The sequence below is a fragment of the Hippoglossus hippoglossus genome, chromosome 15, assembly GCF_009819705.1.
Source record: "Hippoglossus hippoglossus isolate fHipHip1 chromosome 15, fHipHip1.pri, whole genome shotgun sequence".
In the NCBI taxonomy this organism is placed as follows: Eukaryota; Metazoa; Chordata; class Actinopteri; order Pleuronectiformes; family Pleuronectidae; genus Hippoglossus; species Hippoglossus hippoglossus.
The window spans coordinates 4,468,179-4,485,138 of NC_047165.1; the positions used below are offsets into that span (position 1 = coordinate 4,468,179).

Consider the following 16,960-nt stretch of genomic DNA (forward strand, 5'->3'; position numbering starts at 1 on the left):
TTTTATGTTCTTCCACCTGCAGTGACATTGAGGAGAAGTCCATGGTTTTCTCCCTGGAGCAGACGGAGTCGCTGTTCAAGCCGCATCACATGAGCAGCTTCTTCACTGCAGGAGGCGCAGGTGTGACCGGAGAGCCTGGAGACAACCTCTTCTCCAAACTCAAAGAGGAGCCGGAGGACCTGGCTCAGCTGGCTCCGACACCCGGGGACACCATCGTTTCCCTGGACTTCGGTCTGTACTGACTTCTGTCGTTAGCTAAACATGTTTGTCACATCATTTTAATTGTCACAATCTCTGTTTTTCGTCCGCAGGTCGTCCTCAGTTCGAGGTGTCCACTGCAGCCATGCTCCCTCCAGGACCTCCATCCTGGGGCAGCGAGAGCCACAAGCCCGCCGCTCCGGCATCAGGCCAGACCCCGGCTCCGGCTCCAGGAGACCTGGCGAACATGGCTGCAACATTCACCGTGCAGCAAAACCCGCCGCCGGGCAGCGCCACCCCGAGCCTCAGCAGCTGCTCCACGGTGAGGAGTAATGAGTTAGCGAGCGCGGGACTGGTGGCGTTTGTTTCGTGGTCCGTTCTCTCTGTGTTCAGTGAGGCCGGGGGGGGGGGGGGTTAAAGGTCACTTACACTGGGCAGTGTGTGTGAGAATAACGGGGGTGGAGATTTGGACAGAACAGGCTTTTAGCAGTGAATGGCAGCTTTGTTAAAACTAATTTCTCCTCTGTTCTCTCCTCGTTCAGCCGAGCAGCCCAGGTGATTACTACAGCTCGGTGGAGAGCGACCTGAAGGTGGAGCTGACGGAGAAGCTGCTCGCTCTGGACACAGAGAGCAGCAACAAGCCTGCAAACACAGAGGTGACCTGTTCTTCATCCTGTTCTAATGCTTTGGTCTCAGCAGTAATGATGAGGCCTGGTCTTTTTGGATCAACTCTGACCAGGACATTGTGTTAATATTTTTTACAGAGCAGTAGGTTACACGGAATACAACGTTATTTAAACATTTAGAAGCTTGAAGTGCAACTTTTTTCTCTCTAAGCCGTTTAAAGGTGCATTCACACCAAATGCAAAGCTGATTTAGACGAGATGGATGCAATGGAGTAAATCACAGAGTTCAACTTTGGTTGACTGGAACCAACAATATTTCTTTTGTCTTCGCACAAGTGTGACCGGGCTTTTATTTGTTGAAGTATTTGAATTTGAACGAAACATTTGCACGATGCAAAGCGTGAAAGTCAATCAGCGTTGAGAATGAAACCAACCGGAGACAGATCCTGTCACCGACCCGAGCGAGCAGGTCAGCCTCAGGTAGCACTGGAAATGACATCCAGACACAGCTCCTGGGGGAGACCGGGAAATTCCTTGAGCTGTGAGCGCCCCCTGGTGGTCATGGTTTTGGCTTCTCGGGCGTTTCCACAGCAGGTACAATGCAGCAGTTGTTGGCACTTAAGCCACTATTATCTCCTCTCTGGGCACAAACTTGCAGGTTGTGTTTACATGCGATTCTTGCTCGTACCGCAACTAAACACAATGTTTTAGTAAACAACCAAAAGTATTAATTAATTATTCAAACAATCCAAATTTCTGAAATACAACCACTATAATTGTGCAGTAACAGAAGAACAATTTACAATCGATTTCAATATGCTCAATCTATGTCGTCTTTCGGTTTCCCAGAGGGACTTGACTGACTTGGACCTGGAGACTCTGGCTCCTTACATCCCGATGGACGGAGAGGACTTCCAGCTGCACCCCATCGTCCCAGAGTCCGAGTCCCGGGAGGGGAGTCCAGCCAGGTGCATGGGCAGCAGCAATCCACAAACACGGAAGTCACCTCACCAGAGCTTCAGCAACATCACCAGTCTCTTCCAGCCCCTGTCCTCGCCCCCGCACACCCAGGGCCACTATCAGGCTGCATCCTGGGCTACGGGGGAGAAGAGGGGCTCCGGCCAGGGGACGATGAACCCCCACGCGGTGCCATACATGATGGGCCACATGCTGAATCCCCCGTACCAGGCCCCTGCAAGCACCCCTCTGTCCTCCATAGGTGGTAGGCAGAACCTGCAGTGGCCACCGGACCCTCTGTTAACCTACCAACAACAGCCACAAGCCAAGTCCTACCTGCTGGACAGTGTGTCAGGAGAGACGCTCCCGTCCTGCCAACAGAACATGCCCCATCACATGCAGAAGCAGAGGTGATGTAACATTTACGTTTAAAACAAGAGAGTAAAAACAAGTAAAGTGGTGAATTCTTAATTACGTCTGTTTGTGTGCAGGATTAAAAAACTATTAAACTTGATGAGACATGGGCCAAGAAAGAACCCTATGAACCTCGCAGAGGATATGTAATCGATCTAGATCTAAAAAAGTTATACCAGTAATATTAAACCTCCACCGAGGCCCAACAGTCCTCTAATGAAACCACGTTTAAATTCACTAGATCCAGATTTTGGGATCTGCATTAAAACTACACTCATAAATATCAGTCCCCTAAATACGTCTGATTAATTATTCTCTGAAGAATCCTGATCCTGGTTCTTTCTTCTGACAGAGGTAACATGTTTATGTCATATAAATGTTGATTGTGTTCCCTGTGCAGGTCCATTGACAATTTTGTACAAGCCTACAGAGACATGAGTCCAGCCAGAGTGGCCATGAACAACAGCATCAAGCGCTCCTTCACCCAGATGACCGTGGTGAGTTTCCATCATAATGACAACATTTCCACATAAGGATAAAAATTCACTTACTTGAGATAAATAAAACCAAGTGACTGATCGATCCTGTGGCCTTGATAATACAGGTTCTTTTTAATAGTCTGTACTTTAATAAAACTGTTTCCTTTGAATGGATTGTCCTAATTATCTGTCCGTGTGTTGCAGGGCGACCATAAGGCGTCAGAACTCATGTGGAAGAAGATGAGGAGTGAGAACTGTGTCACCATGGATCGCTCCCTCAGCACAGGATCACTGGCAGGTACAGGCATCCATCACACACACACACAGACACACACACACACACACACAGACACACACACAGAGAGAGAGAGAGAGAGAGAGAGAGAGAGAGAGAGAGAGAGAGAGAGAGAGAGAGAGAGAGAGAGAGTTGTACCTGTAACCTCTGGCTCTCGTCTCTCAGAGTCGAGGATGTTGCCCGGCAGCATGTCGTCATGTCTCAGCTCCCTGCAGCAGCACAGAAAGTCCCAGTACCCAGGAAACGGGATGGGAGGCACAAACGAGAAAGTCTTCACACGGAAGAGCTGCAACTACAGCGATTATAACCTGCTGCCTTCAAACAAGGCCGAGGGTGAGCTGAGCCAATCCAATCCACCATAAAGCCCCTGATTTAGTGTTTGTGCCTCCTGAAAAACGTGAAGCAGATTGTTTTCTGACTCATTTGCTGACACAAACATGCAATAAAACTCTGTATCAAGTCATTTCATCTGGAATTCAATCAAAGTCAAAAGAAGGTTTAGATAATTAACGCTGGTTACATGTGGCGAGATCGGGCATTAACCTCGGTGGAGGTTTCTAGTTAAATTAGACGTCACTACATATATTTTATTAGTCTGGACGAGCATGGATGGAAACAAGGTGTACAACCCCCACACAAAAAGTTCTGTCGTAAAATAAAGTGTAGTTTTATTTTATTGTGATTTAAACACTCATTTGTGAGAATGTCTTGAAACAAATAGATTTTTAAGGGGAAAAGGCCCAAATCTGGCTGAATTTGTTGAGAAAATACATGTTTGAGGTTCATGTAACGGATCAAAATTACTTGATAAAATTGTTACCTTGGCGAATGTCTTTTGTCTTTTTGTATTGAATCCCTGACACTAATTCTCTGTGGCTCTCCAGGTATAGCTAGTCGTCTGCTGGGCCCCTCGTTCGAGCCCTGCTGTCTGCCCGAGTTGACCCGTTACGACTGCGAGGTCAACGTGCCGCTGCAGGGGAACCTGCACCTCCTCCAGGGCTGTGACCTGCTGAGAGCCCTGGACCAGGCCACCTAGAGCCCCAGATCCAAACCCCACCGTAGACCCAGACTTAATCCCAGCCCTGAACCTCAGCCTGCAGCCTGAGACCTACATTTTACACCTCCGGGCCCCTGAGAGCCCCGAGGCTAAGCTACCTATAGGGAATGTGCTCATAACCACGTCCTGCCTTATTTAGCTCCTTTCACCGACTCTCTGTCCACTCTGTAGATCTGTAAACAGAATCCACACGTGTCAGACGATGTGGGTGAAAAAAGGTCAATGTGGGTAAATTTTCTAAAACAATGCCTGACCTGCGTCGTGTGTTCAAACGTCTTGACACTGTGATTCCTCAGAGGTCACAGGTCGACTCTGGTCACACGCGCAGGATAAACTCGGGTCTTTTGGTGTAAACAGGGTATTAGAGGTGTGAGATTCACACACACACACACACACAATCTGCCTTAAAGGCCGAACGTCTGCAGCCACACACACACAACACACACATGCACACATGCACACATGCCACGACCAGCCATGTAGGCACGGGATTCAAACCTACGACCTGTGTCTTATCCGTCTCGTCCGCAGAGCGACACCCTGACATGAACTCTATGCAGCTCAGCCTTACGTCTCTTTATCATTTAGCTCTGAGAGGATTATTGTTATCAAACTACCGACACTCTGAGTTTATCGGACCAGCGATTAGACCCAGACCACTTGTTCGGCTCGGACTCGAGGCTCCGACTGGAACAAGTGGAATTGTAGCCATTTTAAAATCAATAAGAACTGAGGATTCTTTTACTAAATATTGATTCTGCTCGTTGATTCCAAAAGACGACGTCTTAATCACGGCAGTGCAGCGATCGCCAGAATTTAATCTGTTGTAGTAGCAGTGGATTTTATTCATTAAATTCTTGACTCACAATTACTTAAAATTGTGTAAAAGTTGTTGCAGTTGTCACAGATTTATCTTGATATTCAGCCTGATAGAAAAATCTACTCAGAGGAGGCGACATATATATCGAATCCAACTTTAAAGAGTGGACACGTAGCTGAAAGCCGATTTGTCTCCGATCTGGGACGTTTGTCGTCGTGGGAACTTGTTGGGTTTCTCTATATTTTTCGAAGGTTTCCTCAAAGTGCCTTATGCGTGTTATGATTTGGTGATTTACACACAAGATTGAATTAATTGTCAGAAAGTTCCAAAATAAGTTGAAAATCCAGTTGAAAATCGTGTGAAAGAGGCTTTAGCTTCATTTTTAATGGTAATTAGACGTCAGAAGAGATAAAACCTTTAAATGACATGAAACTTTTATCATCTCGGGACAATACGCAAGTAACGAACGTTTTCCAGAATAAAATGTGTTTTAAAGTTTTTTAAATAGTTGGATTTCATTTCTCTCTTGAAAAGAATCTGGAATCAATAAGCAGAATCCAAGATGACACCTCTCTCTGCTCAGGTCTTTCTCACCATTACAGACAAACATTCACAAACGGGATCGTCCGCCTCTCGTCACCGTGACGTCGAGTTTGTTGATTCACGACAGAAACTGGTGCACACGACGTAATTCATCTGTTAAACACACATGCATGACTTAGTGTTTTTTAGTTATTACAGTTCGTCTATTATTGAACTTTTATCGAATCTGCCCACGTTATTTCATCCAAATCGACACTTTACCATATCAATACTGCTTTTTTTATTTACCTACCAGATTATTTTATTTTTTGTGTCTATCTCGAAGACACACTAATAAACATATATTGCAATACAAGTACTCTACTGTAAGTGGAATATTGATAAATTGTTGTTTTTTCTTCTTACCTCTCAGTCGGGTAAGTAGCTCGTGTGACTACAGGGTTTTTTTCTTATCGTGCAATTATTATTATTTCAAAATGTGATAAAGTTGATATAGTCAGCAGCAAAGCTATCGCCTTATTCATTAAACTCATAGCATGTACAAAAGCAGCCTGGTCGACACGCACAGGATTATATATGTTGCAGGATTACACACACACACACACACACACACACACACACACACACACACACACCCACATGTGTCACGCTAAACAGGAAACAATAAGAAACAGCAGGTGTGTGCACAGGAAGTGGAACCTCTCCTGTTTAAATGTGTTGGGCTCTTTACCTATTCTATAGATTTACATGTTGTTATTTATCTTCATATTCTGCAGATTCAGGCAGCGACAGTGAGCCTCAGTGGAGATGTTCAGAGTCTAGAAAAAATTAGGATGGAACAACATAAATGAAAGATTTCAAATTGTCCTAAAAACAAAAACATGAAAGTTATATATTAGTGAAGCAGCTTCACTTACATTTTACACTGAAAAATGATATTTTCCTTAATTTCCTTTGCTCATGTCTCTTTTCTAAGAATATAACTCAGAGCGTTGTCCTTCATTTTCACAGAAATGAGCAGAAACACGTGTTTACCTAGTGCGTTTGAATAGTTGATTTGTAGTTAATAATCTAAAATGTGCACCTTAAATCCAGCTGCAGGATATTTATTGGGGGCGTTCAAGCCACTCGAGCCAATCAGAAGAGAATTAGAGAAGTCAGGAGGACGACTGGACCAATCAGAGGCTAAAACGATGGTTTACCGTTAACGCCTCTTCGGTTTTTAGATGAAAAAGCACAGGAGAGGTCACCGCTGAGTTCACCGCTGCACTAACCGTGTCATGTAGAATCACGCACCTATTAGACCGTTCATTGGGTGTGAACATGTCAGAATCAGCAGCCTGTGAAGTGGAACGTTTGTATTTTTCTTAGACGATGACAAGAATCATGACACATGATATTTACCACGCAATGTTTTCACATGTCGATGAGTAACGTCGGCAGCTGTTCTCTCTCTCTCTCTCTCTCTCTCTCTCTCTCTCTCTCTCTCTCTCTCTCTCTCTCTCTGTGTGTTTCTCGCTCTTCCTTTGAGGTATCTGTCGTCGTGTGGTGACCACTTCTATGAACCATAGAGCTTTGTGCACATATATGTTACGTATTTGAAGCTAATGTTGAAGAGTGTTTTTGTGTCCTGGTACTTTGTCCCGGCGCTGATCCCTCGTCGTGCTCTTTCCTCTCGTGCCGTCTCCGTGTTGTGTTTTATTTTTTATTCTTCCCTTCAGAGTTTTATCCCTAAATTTGTATCCGATCTGTTTGCTGGCCAGTAACGTTTTTTTGTTCTTGCTTTGAAATGCTCAGATTAAAAGATAAATATCTGGGGGGGGGGGGGGGGTTTTAAGTTTCACTATCCAGATATGTAGCATTTTTGAATATTGTTAAGAGGATAAAGTTGCCACATGATTAATCACATAGTTTTCCAGTTGCTTCTTAGACCACGTATGTGTCATGTGTTGAACTTTTCTTCCATCCGGTGGATCCACTAACGCTGTTCTCTGCTTTACGTCGCTGAAATGTTCTATACGGTTGATTTTAATCTTTATAATGTGCCTTAAAATGAGGAGTTCACCCTTCGGCAGCACAGCTTGTTTCCTGCAACCTTTAGACGACATCCTTCATATATGAGGGGAGTATTATTGAAGATTATCCAAAACTAATATTGCATCTTATCCGAAAATAACATGTTAAAGTGTCATTTTATGGATAAATTGGATTAAATTTCCCTTTGTTTCCCCAAGTTTTAAATTGAATTAGCTCATTAAACTCCAGTCTACACTTTAACTGAATCTCCTGAAGTTTGTTTGACTGTTTTTTAACCCAATTGTCATGATAATCGTCCAATTATAAACCACAATTAGAGATTCTGGGGTGCAGTTGGTTAATCTTCATAATAAACCCTCAGGCTTTGTAGTGAACATCCTCCGTAGCCTCTTCACAGTGACAGTAGAACCCTCATAGATTCGAGTAGAACCCATTAGAGCCCATCATAGATCCCCTGGTGATGAAGAGTCAAATTTTACTAAAAGGTTTTTAAAGGAAATGGATTCATTCAGCACGACCGAACAGTCTGTGTGTAGATGAAGCTGCTCGTGGTTTTTTTTTAGGTTTAATGGAATAAAGGGAGATTATTTGTCAGAGGAGGCTGCAGAGTTCGATCCAAGCACAACACTCATTTAACCGACTTGAACTCCAGGTGATGCAGATCAATATCGAAGAGATTTTAAAAGATATATTTTAGGTATAATGATGTGTTTGCACAATACATTAACATGATATACATGGGACTTTTGTTATATGTTATATGTTTTATTGCCCAGTTTTAGTTTCAACTAAATTCTCAGTGTAAGAAATAAGTGAAAAACAAACTGATGTTGCAGTTTTGTTGTGTCTATAATGAAATTAGTGACTAAAAGTCAGATTAAATCCAGGTTGTACGAATTAAAAAAATATATGTTGAGTAGGATTAGAGACACGTGTTATGTGAGAGGGATGAGAGCAGAGAAACAGTTTGATGAGTTTGATTTTGAAGGAAAACTGAAAAGACGAACGACCTGAAGAGATGAATCCTGCTCAGTCTGCAAACTGACGCACATCTGTTCACTCCTCTGTTTCTCCTCTCACTCCATCTCACTTTCACTAAACTAAATCTATTTGTTTTCTCTCATGTGCAATTACTTTAGACAAGTAGCCATTTTTTATATATTAGTTGTTCATATTTAAATAATAAAAAGCCTGTAAATGAAGCTTTAAATTGTTCCCAATTGGTCAAATCATCTTTTATTTTAACTGTATCTTTACATCACGATATATAGAAATATTTTTTGTTCAAGTGCTAAATGCAGTTTCTGGAGACGAAAGAGGTTTTTAGGAAAATGTTAAAAGTCTTGAAATACGCGTGTGCGTAGAAGAAGAACAGCACCTCAACACGGATGTTTTTAGCTAATTGTGTTCATGTATGTGGAAAGAGATGGAGAGAGGGAAGTCGAATTTCAAAATAAAACTGTAGGCAGAGGAGAAGCCCCGCCCACTTTTTAAAGTTAGTTTCTGCTCCTTTAGCTTTGCCTTGAAAATTCAAAAAGTTATGTTGGTTGCCAATAAAGACGCCTGTTTTTATGTTAAACCTTCATGGGAAGTGTAGTTTTTAACGTTAATTTGTTACATTTGTTAAGAAATGTGACAATTTTACTTTGAATTATAGGAAATATTAAAAAGAAATTGTAAATCTTACCATTTTAACTTTAAAAATCAAGAGCAGTTCTCAGCTGTTCACAAAAGTAAAAATAACGACAGTTGAGAAAAATCTATGAGAACTAAACGACAAGTGAAACCGATGCAGTGGGCGGGGCTGCAGTTCTCTACTTAAACTCTAGAGGGTGTGTCACCAGTTCTAGTGCTCATCACGCTGTGCTGCCTGAAGGGTGTTCCTCCGAAAACAAGAGAGACGATAAAAGGTTCCAGGATTTACTTCAGTTGTTCATTGCTCGTCTTCTTTAAACACAAATATCAGCGTCTTGTCTTGTTTAGTTTTTCCTGATGGGATCCATGTTCTGCTACATCTGTTGTGAAACAGTTTTATTAGCTGATTCTACATTTTTTAAATATGCATAAATTTCATATTGATCTTATTATTATCATATACTGTTATCATTGTTATTACTATATGGGGAATTTAACCTGATAAGAAGTTTGTGTTTCTGCACTGATCTTATTATTAAAGCATAACTGATCTTACCCTCCCTCATCGGCTTCATGTGTGGTTCATTCCATTTTATTTTATCTTCAGGTTTGTTTGATAAGATTGAATAAAACTAATTTCTTTTAATAAATGAGTGTGATGATGGAAATTATGAATAATTTTATAAACATCTTTTTTATTTTGTTATCAACAAATTAAATGAGCACAAGTAGCTGTTGTGTGATAGTTTTTTTTTTTTTATGTTTGCAGACGTTGATGTTGTGATTTTCAGTCTGGCTTCTATTTCTATAAATGAAATGTTTCTCTTTGATTATATTGTTTTTATGGTGAAACTCAGAGTGAACTAATGTTATATCCTTTAAAACATCTCCCACAACAGAAAATACATCAAATAAATCTTCAGCATGAAATAAGCATTTGTAATATAACAGGTACGATTACAGAGCCTTGTGGGACTCCTTTGCCAAGTGTTAGCATTGCTGTCAGTTAACCTAGAAAACCTGTCTATATAAAACGTGAAAAAAACGGCTATTAGATAAATGTTAAGTTCAGTGAAGTAAAAGTCCCATGAAATTAATATATACAGTGAATCTGAATTAATTTCCGCTCCTGAGGTACATTCTCATGAGCTGGTGCAGGTTTCACCCTGTACCTCATTAAACCAATTTAAAGTAATCCTCAGACCGGCAAGTGTGTTTATTCATGTTTGCACATGATGCAACTGTGTGTGTGTGTGTGTGTGTGTGTGTGTGTGTGTGTGTGTGTGTGTGTGTGTGTGTGTGTGTGTGTGTGTGTGTGTGTGTGTGTGTGTGTGTGTGAGAGTTGTACTGCAGCCAGAACAGTGTTGAGTTCAGGATCATTCAGGCGTTTCAAACACGTTAATTGAAGAACATTCTGTAACGGCCTGTTCTGTGGTTTCTGTTCCTCCCTTGTTTTCTTAACTCACTCTGTGTGTGTGTGTGTGTGTGTGTGTGTGTGTGTGTGTGTGTGTGTGTGTGTATTTATAATTGTATCTTTGGGACCAAAATCAGGTTCATACTTGTGAGGAGAATTTTGTCTGATCCACTTTCCCAGAAAAGGTTTAAAACAGACAGAGCAGTAGTGAGAAACCACTTAATAATAAAGATGGACGACATGACAGCTTCTTAAAAGTGAAGCCAAAGAGTCTGAAACCTGAATCAAGTCAACTATGATTGAATGAGAGCTTTTCCGGTGCTGGTGATTTTCTCATGGTTCAGTATAATCTATTTTATAATATAATATATTAACATTATATAGGAATTAACGCTGCAGGTGTCTGTCCTGCTAATTGATCTGTTGTGGATCTTTACAAGCTTCTGTGGAAGTTATTTTAAATAAGTGAATTTTCCTTCATGCTCATGTTTTCCATTGACACGTTTTTTTATATTCGTCTGCTCTGTAGAAAACACATTTCAAAGCCTCATCTCCACCTTTGTTATTGTGCTCGATGTTTGTGTTTGGACGCTGACGCACGTCCTCGTCTTCATGAGGAGAAAGACTTTGTCATAAATAGATGGAAACTGGAAAAGAAAGAGACTCAGGTTCTCTGACCTTTGGCCTCTCGCTCAGGTTCTGTACATTCTGGTGTTTGTAGCAGAGGCAAAGGAAACAAACACGCTATAACAGTTTGTGATACGATAAAATCCATGTTTTAAAAACGTTCAAGGATTTATAGGTATTTCATAGTCCAGGTAGAAATCACGGTAACTGGAATCCTTCGATAAGCGCCTGAAACAATTAGATAAAACTCAAAAGAGCACAACGAAAAGACGACGGCTGACGGAAGTTTAATATCCGAGAAACAGGATCCTATAAAAACGAGAATAACTTTAGATCTGTTTTGTTGTTTTCAGAAAAGCTGTTTTCGGTTTTGTCGTATAAACAGAGATAACACAATATTTCTTTTGTCGTCAGTTAACGGAAGCAGAATTTCTTTTCAGATCATTACAGCTTCATGGTCACGATTATATCACCTCCGACCAGACCGGTGTTTTTGCATTTTCATGCGGACGGAGATTATTTATAATTATTTTCCCCTGAAGAATGGAGGAGGAAAAGCTCAATTTTAAGAAATACCCACGCACATGTGGGAATAAAAAAACAATGGTGGTTTGGGGAAATGGCTGGCAGAGGGTGGTGTGAAGTTTGGTGCCAGAAATCAACCTTCCTTCCTCTGCAGGATGACAGGAACCCAAACCTGGGCATACGCACACACAGGTAAACACAGCAACACATACTCACACACACAGACACACACACACCTCACGTCCCTGTGTTTCAGCCTTTTGTTTCCTTCAGGTGGGGAGTCAGGAAAAACATGGGGGAGATGTAAATGGCAGGAACCGGCGTCTGGGAGCGAGCTGCTTCCTCTGTGAATAATGTCCACCTAGTTACTGCTGTAGAAAAACTTGTTGCATCAAAAACTTTTGTGTATGACTAATTTTATTATTTTGATGACTGTTACACATGTAAAGTGCATAAAGCAACATTATACTGATTTAATTCAATCTGAACCTCTCAGTTGTTTCTGTACAACACCAACACATCATAATAATCTATAACATGGACTTAACCATTACTGAGGTCTTCTCTTTTTCTGTTTTCTGTCTCACTTACATGTAATTGTATTTTCTTTTTGGTTGTTTTCTACAAATGTGTGAATATGTCGATATGATTGTTACAATCTATGATGCAGGTTTTTGAAATATATATGTATTTTGCGTAAACATTTCTGTCAGCATGGGTTAGATGCATGATGTGATGTGATGACAATAAAAAAACTAATTGTGCACGTGATGTCAAACTTGTGCACACACACACAAATAGTTTAAAACTGATTTGAATTATGAAAAACAAGAAAGTGATTTAACAGAACAGTATTTATCATTGATTCTATTTTACTTAACTTCCCAGTGAGCGAGTGGACGTGTTGATGAGGTTTCTAACACGTGGCGGACGTGAAACTGGAAGAACACAAATGTCTCAGGATGAAGAAGAGGAGCCGTACACGTAGAAGACGAAGACATCGACTTGGAAACACGAGGAGGTTCCAGAGCTTTTGGTGATGAGGGCCGACGCCGGTGTGGATGAGCTGTAAACAACAACACTGATCTTTCCACAGCAGAGTTTATACGTCATGTCCTGACTTCCTGCTGCTCTACAGGCTCCGCCCCTCGCCTGGATGTTCCACACATGTTCCTGTTGTTGTGAACGAGTCGGACCCGGAACAATATCCTGCTGCTGCTTCACATGAGAAACACTAACTACAGGAAACGTCCGGACACTATTTTCTGGACGTTTCCCATGTGAGTTCATAAAACAGGCTCCAGATATCCGTCTCCTTGATGTGTCTGATTTTCTTAATCAAGATCCATGAACTATTCTCTGGGAAATTGGTGGAAGTGTTAAAGAAAGTTCAGTAGTTTTTGCTTAATCCTGCTGATAAACAACCAAACAAACAAAGGTACTGGGGTGAAAACTTCTTCTGTCTGGAAGTTATCAAGTTATCTTACAAACCGTCTGTCCACTCGTGTGTGCGTCCGTCCTCTGGGACCTGAGCGGGTCTCCAGACGATTGTCCAATAAACTCATCCAGGGACAGTTTGTATCGTTTCTCGTCCAATCCCAGGACACCGAGCTGCTCCGACTGGGACTGACCCGCCGACGCAGCTGTAAACAAACAACCAGTTTCCCATGTTAGAGTCGGACTCAGTTTGGATTCAGCACATGAGAGAGACACTCAAAGATTTGTATTGTATCAGTTTCCTGTGTTTTTATTTGAGTGAAGTGAAAATCACGGCGGCCGTCAGAAGTGATCATCGTTTTATAAAGAAGCTTAAAGTGGATGAACTCGTCCCTTAAACACAGAGATAGTCAAGGTCCCCAGAGGAGGATGTTTGTGAGTGAAGATAAACAGTTGGTGGCGCCAGAGGATGAGGACGAGAGAGTCAAACCCAAAACAAGGCAAATGTTTGGCTCTTAATAAAGATGGCCTACACTCAAAAGTGAAGCCAAATCATATCGATCGCCCCCTGGTGGCTGGCTGCAGTATAGATCATAAACCCCGCCTCCACCTAATTCGGTGCAGCTTTGACTGAATTGGGAACTCGTGACATTTTCAAGTGGATCTGAACAAAGGGATCCAGGATTTCTTTCCTTTTCACTTTCTTTAACACTTTAACACGTATTAGAAGACTAATATCTTTGAGTGTGTGTAGTTTGTTTGATTTACTAAACTTAATTGATTTCCACTTCACTTGGTGGAGAGATGGGGCCTGAGAAGAACTCTTCATGCCACAAAAACATTGAACTTATTCTAAATCATGATGGAAGTAGCATTAAATGAACATTGACATTACTTAAGACCTACCTACATGTTTTTAACATCTATTAAGTCATATTTTTTAGGTATTTAAGGTTTTTTAAGGACTCAAATTCAGATTATTAATTTGTTTGAGACCCCACAGAAACCCTGACCAACACTGAGCAGATTAGAAGATGCACATTCCTCCTTTCCAGGCCTCTGATTGGTTGGACTGGTTCTCTGACCGTTTATAGACGTGACACCGAACCTTCACGCATCAGTCGACAGAATCCTGACGTGTGGGCGACTCTAGGAACAATAACACAATGGATCTGTTACATCACGTAATTATTGACAAACTGATTGTCGAGTGTCTGTTTTTCGCTCTTTGTGCTTCTGTGGGAATTCGTTCAGAAATACAATCGAGGCTCTCCTGCACAGAATTGTGTTTTCAGCGATTGTTCTGCACAAAGACAAAGAGGTTATGCAATCGTTACTCAATCATCCTCTGACCCCGTCAGGACACTTGAGTCCGACTGAAGACAAAAATAAGTCTTCTGATAGGACGAGGTAGAGAGAGCGGCGCTGAGTATTCACTATCAGCAAATATAGAGAGGAAGGGACGTCCTGCACAGATTTACAAATATACAGACATGTTTGACTCTCAAGCTGCAAAATGCTGCAGCTGAAAATAATTGATCAAGTTTAATAATATGAAATATATATATAAAGTAAAAAATTAAAACAGTTTCCAAGGGTTTAAAGTTATATAAATTAAACAAACATTTGATTTATCATTCAAATATTTGGTGATTCAGTTTCTCTGTTTCTTCGAGTATAAATTGATTTATGAGCAGCTCAGTACCGTCAGACTCTCCTGACACCAGGCGGCCGCCATCTTCTGATCCCAGCAACCTTTCCACCCTGCGTCTGTCGATGTACACTCTAACCGCTCTGCGACCCCCGAGAGCACTTCCTGTGTGCACAGTACACACACACACACACACACACACACACACACACACAGACACACACACACACACACACACAGATGGCAGAGGTGGTGTTTCATCCTCCTCTGTGTTTAAAGCCGCAGACAGTTGAGGCTGTAAAGCTTCCGGAGGGTAAACATGAGCTTTCTCATGAGAATGTTTAACCTCCTCCTCTGTGTGTGTGTGTGTGTGTGTGTGTGTGTGTGTGTGTGTGTGTGTGTGTGTGTGTGTGTGTGTGTGTGTGTGTGTGTGTGTGTGTGTATGTGTGTGCGTGCATGTGTGTGTGTGTGTGTGTGTGCACAATGTTGTGAGTTATTTGAAGGAGACAGATGTGATCTCGACAGCACTGGCATGTACAGTTTATTTTCATTATTACAGCCTGATAACTGACACTGAGTTGTGCAAACGATTTAAATTTGTAAGTCAATTATTACAAACTGAAGATTGACTAAATTAGTTTTGCACCATTTTAACTTATAGAAAGTCTAAAGCAGCGGTGTCCTGCAGCTTTAATGCATCATATCCTATATTAATAGTTTTCATTTTGACTGTTAAGTTTACCCACCAGCCCTTTGGTTGATTCAGTTTAGAATAAAGATAGATTCACCCTCAGTCCTGTGAGTGTCTTTATTTGTGCCACATTGTGTAATTTATGTTTTTGTCATTTACCTTCACACAGAAATCCTGCGTCTTCAGAGACTGAACTTATTTCTGCTCAGGTGTCTGAGCGGCGTAAACATCTGGATGGTTGGTCGGTTCATCATCTCTACAGAGAACTGTGGCTTCCTGCAGGTCGCTCAATGTGCTGGGCTCCTTTTCTTCAGCTGTTCAGTCCAGTCAGAGACAGTTCTGAGTTTAATTTGATGCACAATGAGACAGAATAATGTAAAACTTTAGATCTGAGTTTGGAAACATCTCCTAACTGAGGATTATCGTATCACAACCAGAGCTGCAGTCGATTAGTGTTCCCGCTTCTGTGAGTTTCCTCTGATTGCAGCTCGTGCAGGACTCCTCACATCATCTTTACGTTGGTGTCCATCAGGTTTAAGAATCACTTTAAGGAAGTTGTCTTTACAGTAACAGCAGCTGCTTCATCCTTATATCCCCTGCAGGTTTTCTGAATCACTGTTTGTAGCTCCGACGCTGCAGCAGCTCCTCCTGCAGACTGTCGAAGACGTCTGTAAACCTTTGTCCCACTTTGTGTTGTCATAATTTACTTTACTACCTTTAAGGCGTTGCTCTGTAAAAGCCGCTTCACTCGCTGATGCAAGTGGCTGCAGGTTACATCACAAACACGGAGCTGCTTTCTGATACTGAGCATTTTTATTTTACTTCATTTTACTACTTCGTTTCTTGGCTCCTCGTCTTCATTCTTGTATAAGAGCAGTGAGAATGAATAAAATGTGAAGCAGCTCGGGGACTGAGCCTTTTAGGTTCGGGCCCCGAATACAAGTTGTGTCCCAGTTCAGGGGCCACATTCTCCAGAGGCTTATCATTCAAGAGGAAATTAATCAAAATTAAATTATTTTATCTTGTGCTTGTACATTTATACAGATTTTCCTGTTATGGATCTTTACTTTGGAATTTGAGGCGTTTTCTGCAGACTCGTTTTTTTCTTGAAATAAACACTTTTTCATCCTTATGGAGAAATAATCACAAACCCTCCGTTCATACTGGAAAAGGGTCCCAACCAGTGTTTAGGGTGAAGCTCTGTCGCCATCTAGAGGTCGTACACGTGTAATGTAGCTAAACGGACACTGATCTCACATCTGTGATGGATGAGCATGAGATAAAATGATAAATCAAACAATAAAAAAAATATCTTTTCAGATAAAAATCATTTAACCCGTCAGAGCAGATAGAAATTAATTTATGACTTTTCAAGGTTTGTGGTTTCGAGTTGAGACAACAAATAAAATAATACATTTTTTAAAATGCTACAGTCAACAACATGATAAAGTCATAAATAAAAATCATCATCAAACTCAGACACAGACAGATGCTTTTAAATTAAATGCTTTATAAGTTGGATTTAAATAACTAGTTTAAAGAATTAAAAAAACT

The 16,960-nt window shown here is 41.4% G+C and overlaps 1 protein-coding gene and 1 long non-coding RNA gene across 5 annotated transcripts in view; both read left to right on the top strand.

The window, feature by feature from the left end:
• epas1b (endothelial PAS domain protein 1b) overlaps positions 1-8,058 on the top strand; it is a 40,709-nt gene extending 32,651 nt beyond the window's left edge. For all 4 annotated transcript variants that reach the window (XM_034609066.1, XM_034609067.1, XM_034609069.1 and 1 more), the window contains exons 9-16: positions 23-231; positions 312-520; positions 741-854; positions 1,674-2,191; positions 2,596-2,692; positions 2,879-2,972; positions 3,135-3,302; positions 3,854-8,058. In XM_034609066.1, the coding sequence (XP_034464957.1) occupies positions 23-231; positions 312-520; positions 741-854; positions 1,674-2,191; positions 2,596-2,692; positions 2,879-2,972; positions 3,135-3,302; positions 3,854-4,005 (1,561 nt within the window). In that variant the 3' untranslated portion in view covers positions 4,006-8,058. The remainder of the gene's footprint in view (positions 1-22; positions 232-311; positions 521-740; positions 855-1,673; positions 2,192-2,595; positions 2,693-2,878; positions 2,973-3,134; positions 3,303-3,853) is intronic.
• Positions 8,059-8,438: 380 nt separating this feature from the next.
• LOC117775706 lies at positions 8,439-9,626 on the top strand. The gene is made up of 2 exons (XR_004616305.1): positions 8,439-8,921; positions 9,194-9,626. It is a non-coding gene; the product is annotated as an uncharacterized LOC117775706 (long non-coding RNA).
• The last annotated feature ends 7,334 nt before the right edge of the window (positions 9,627-16,960 follow it).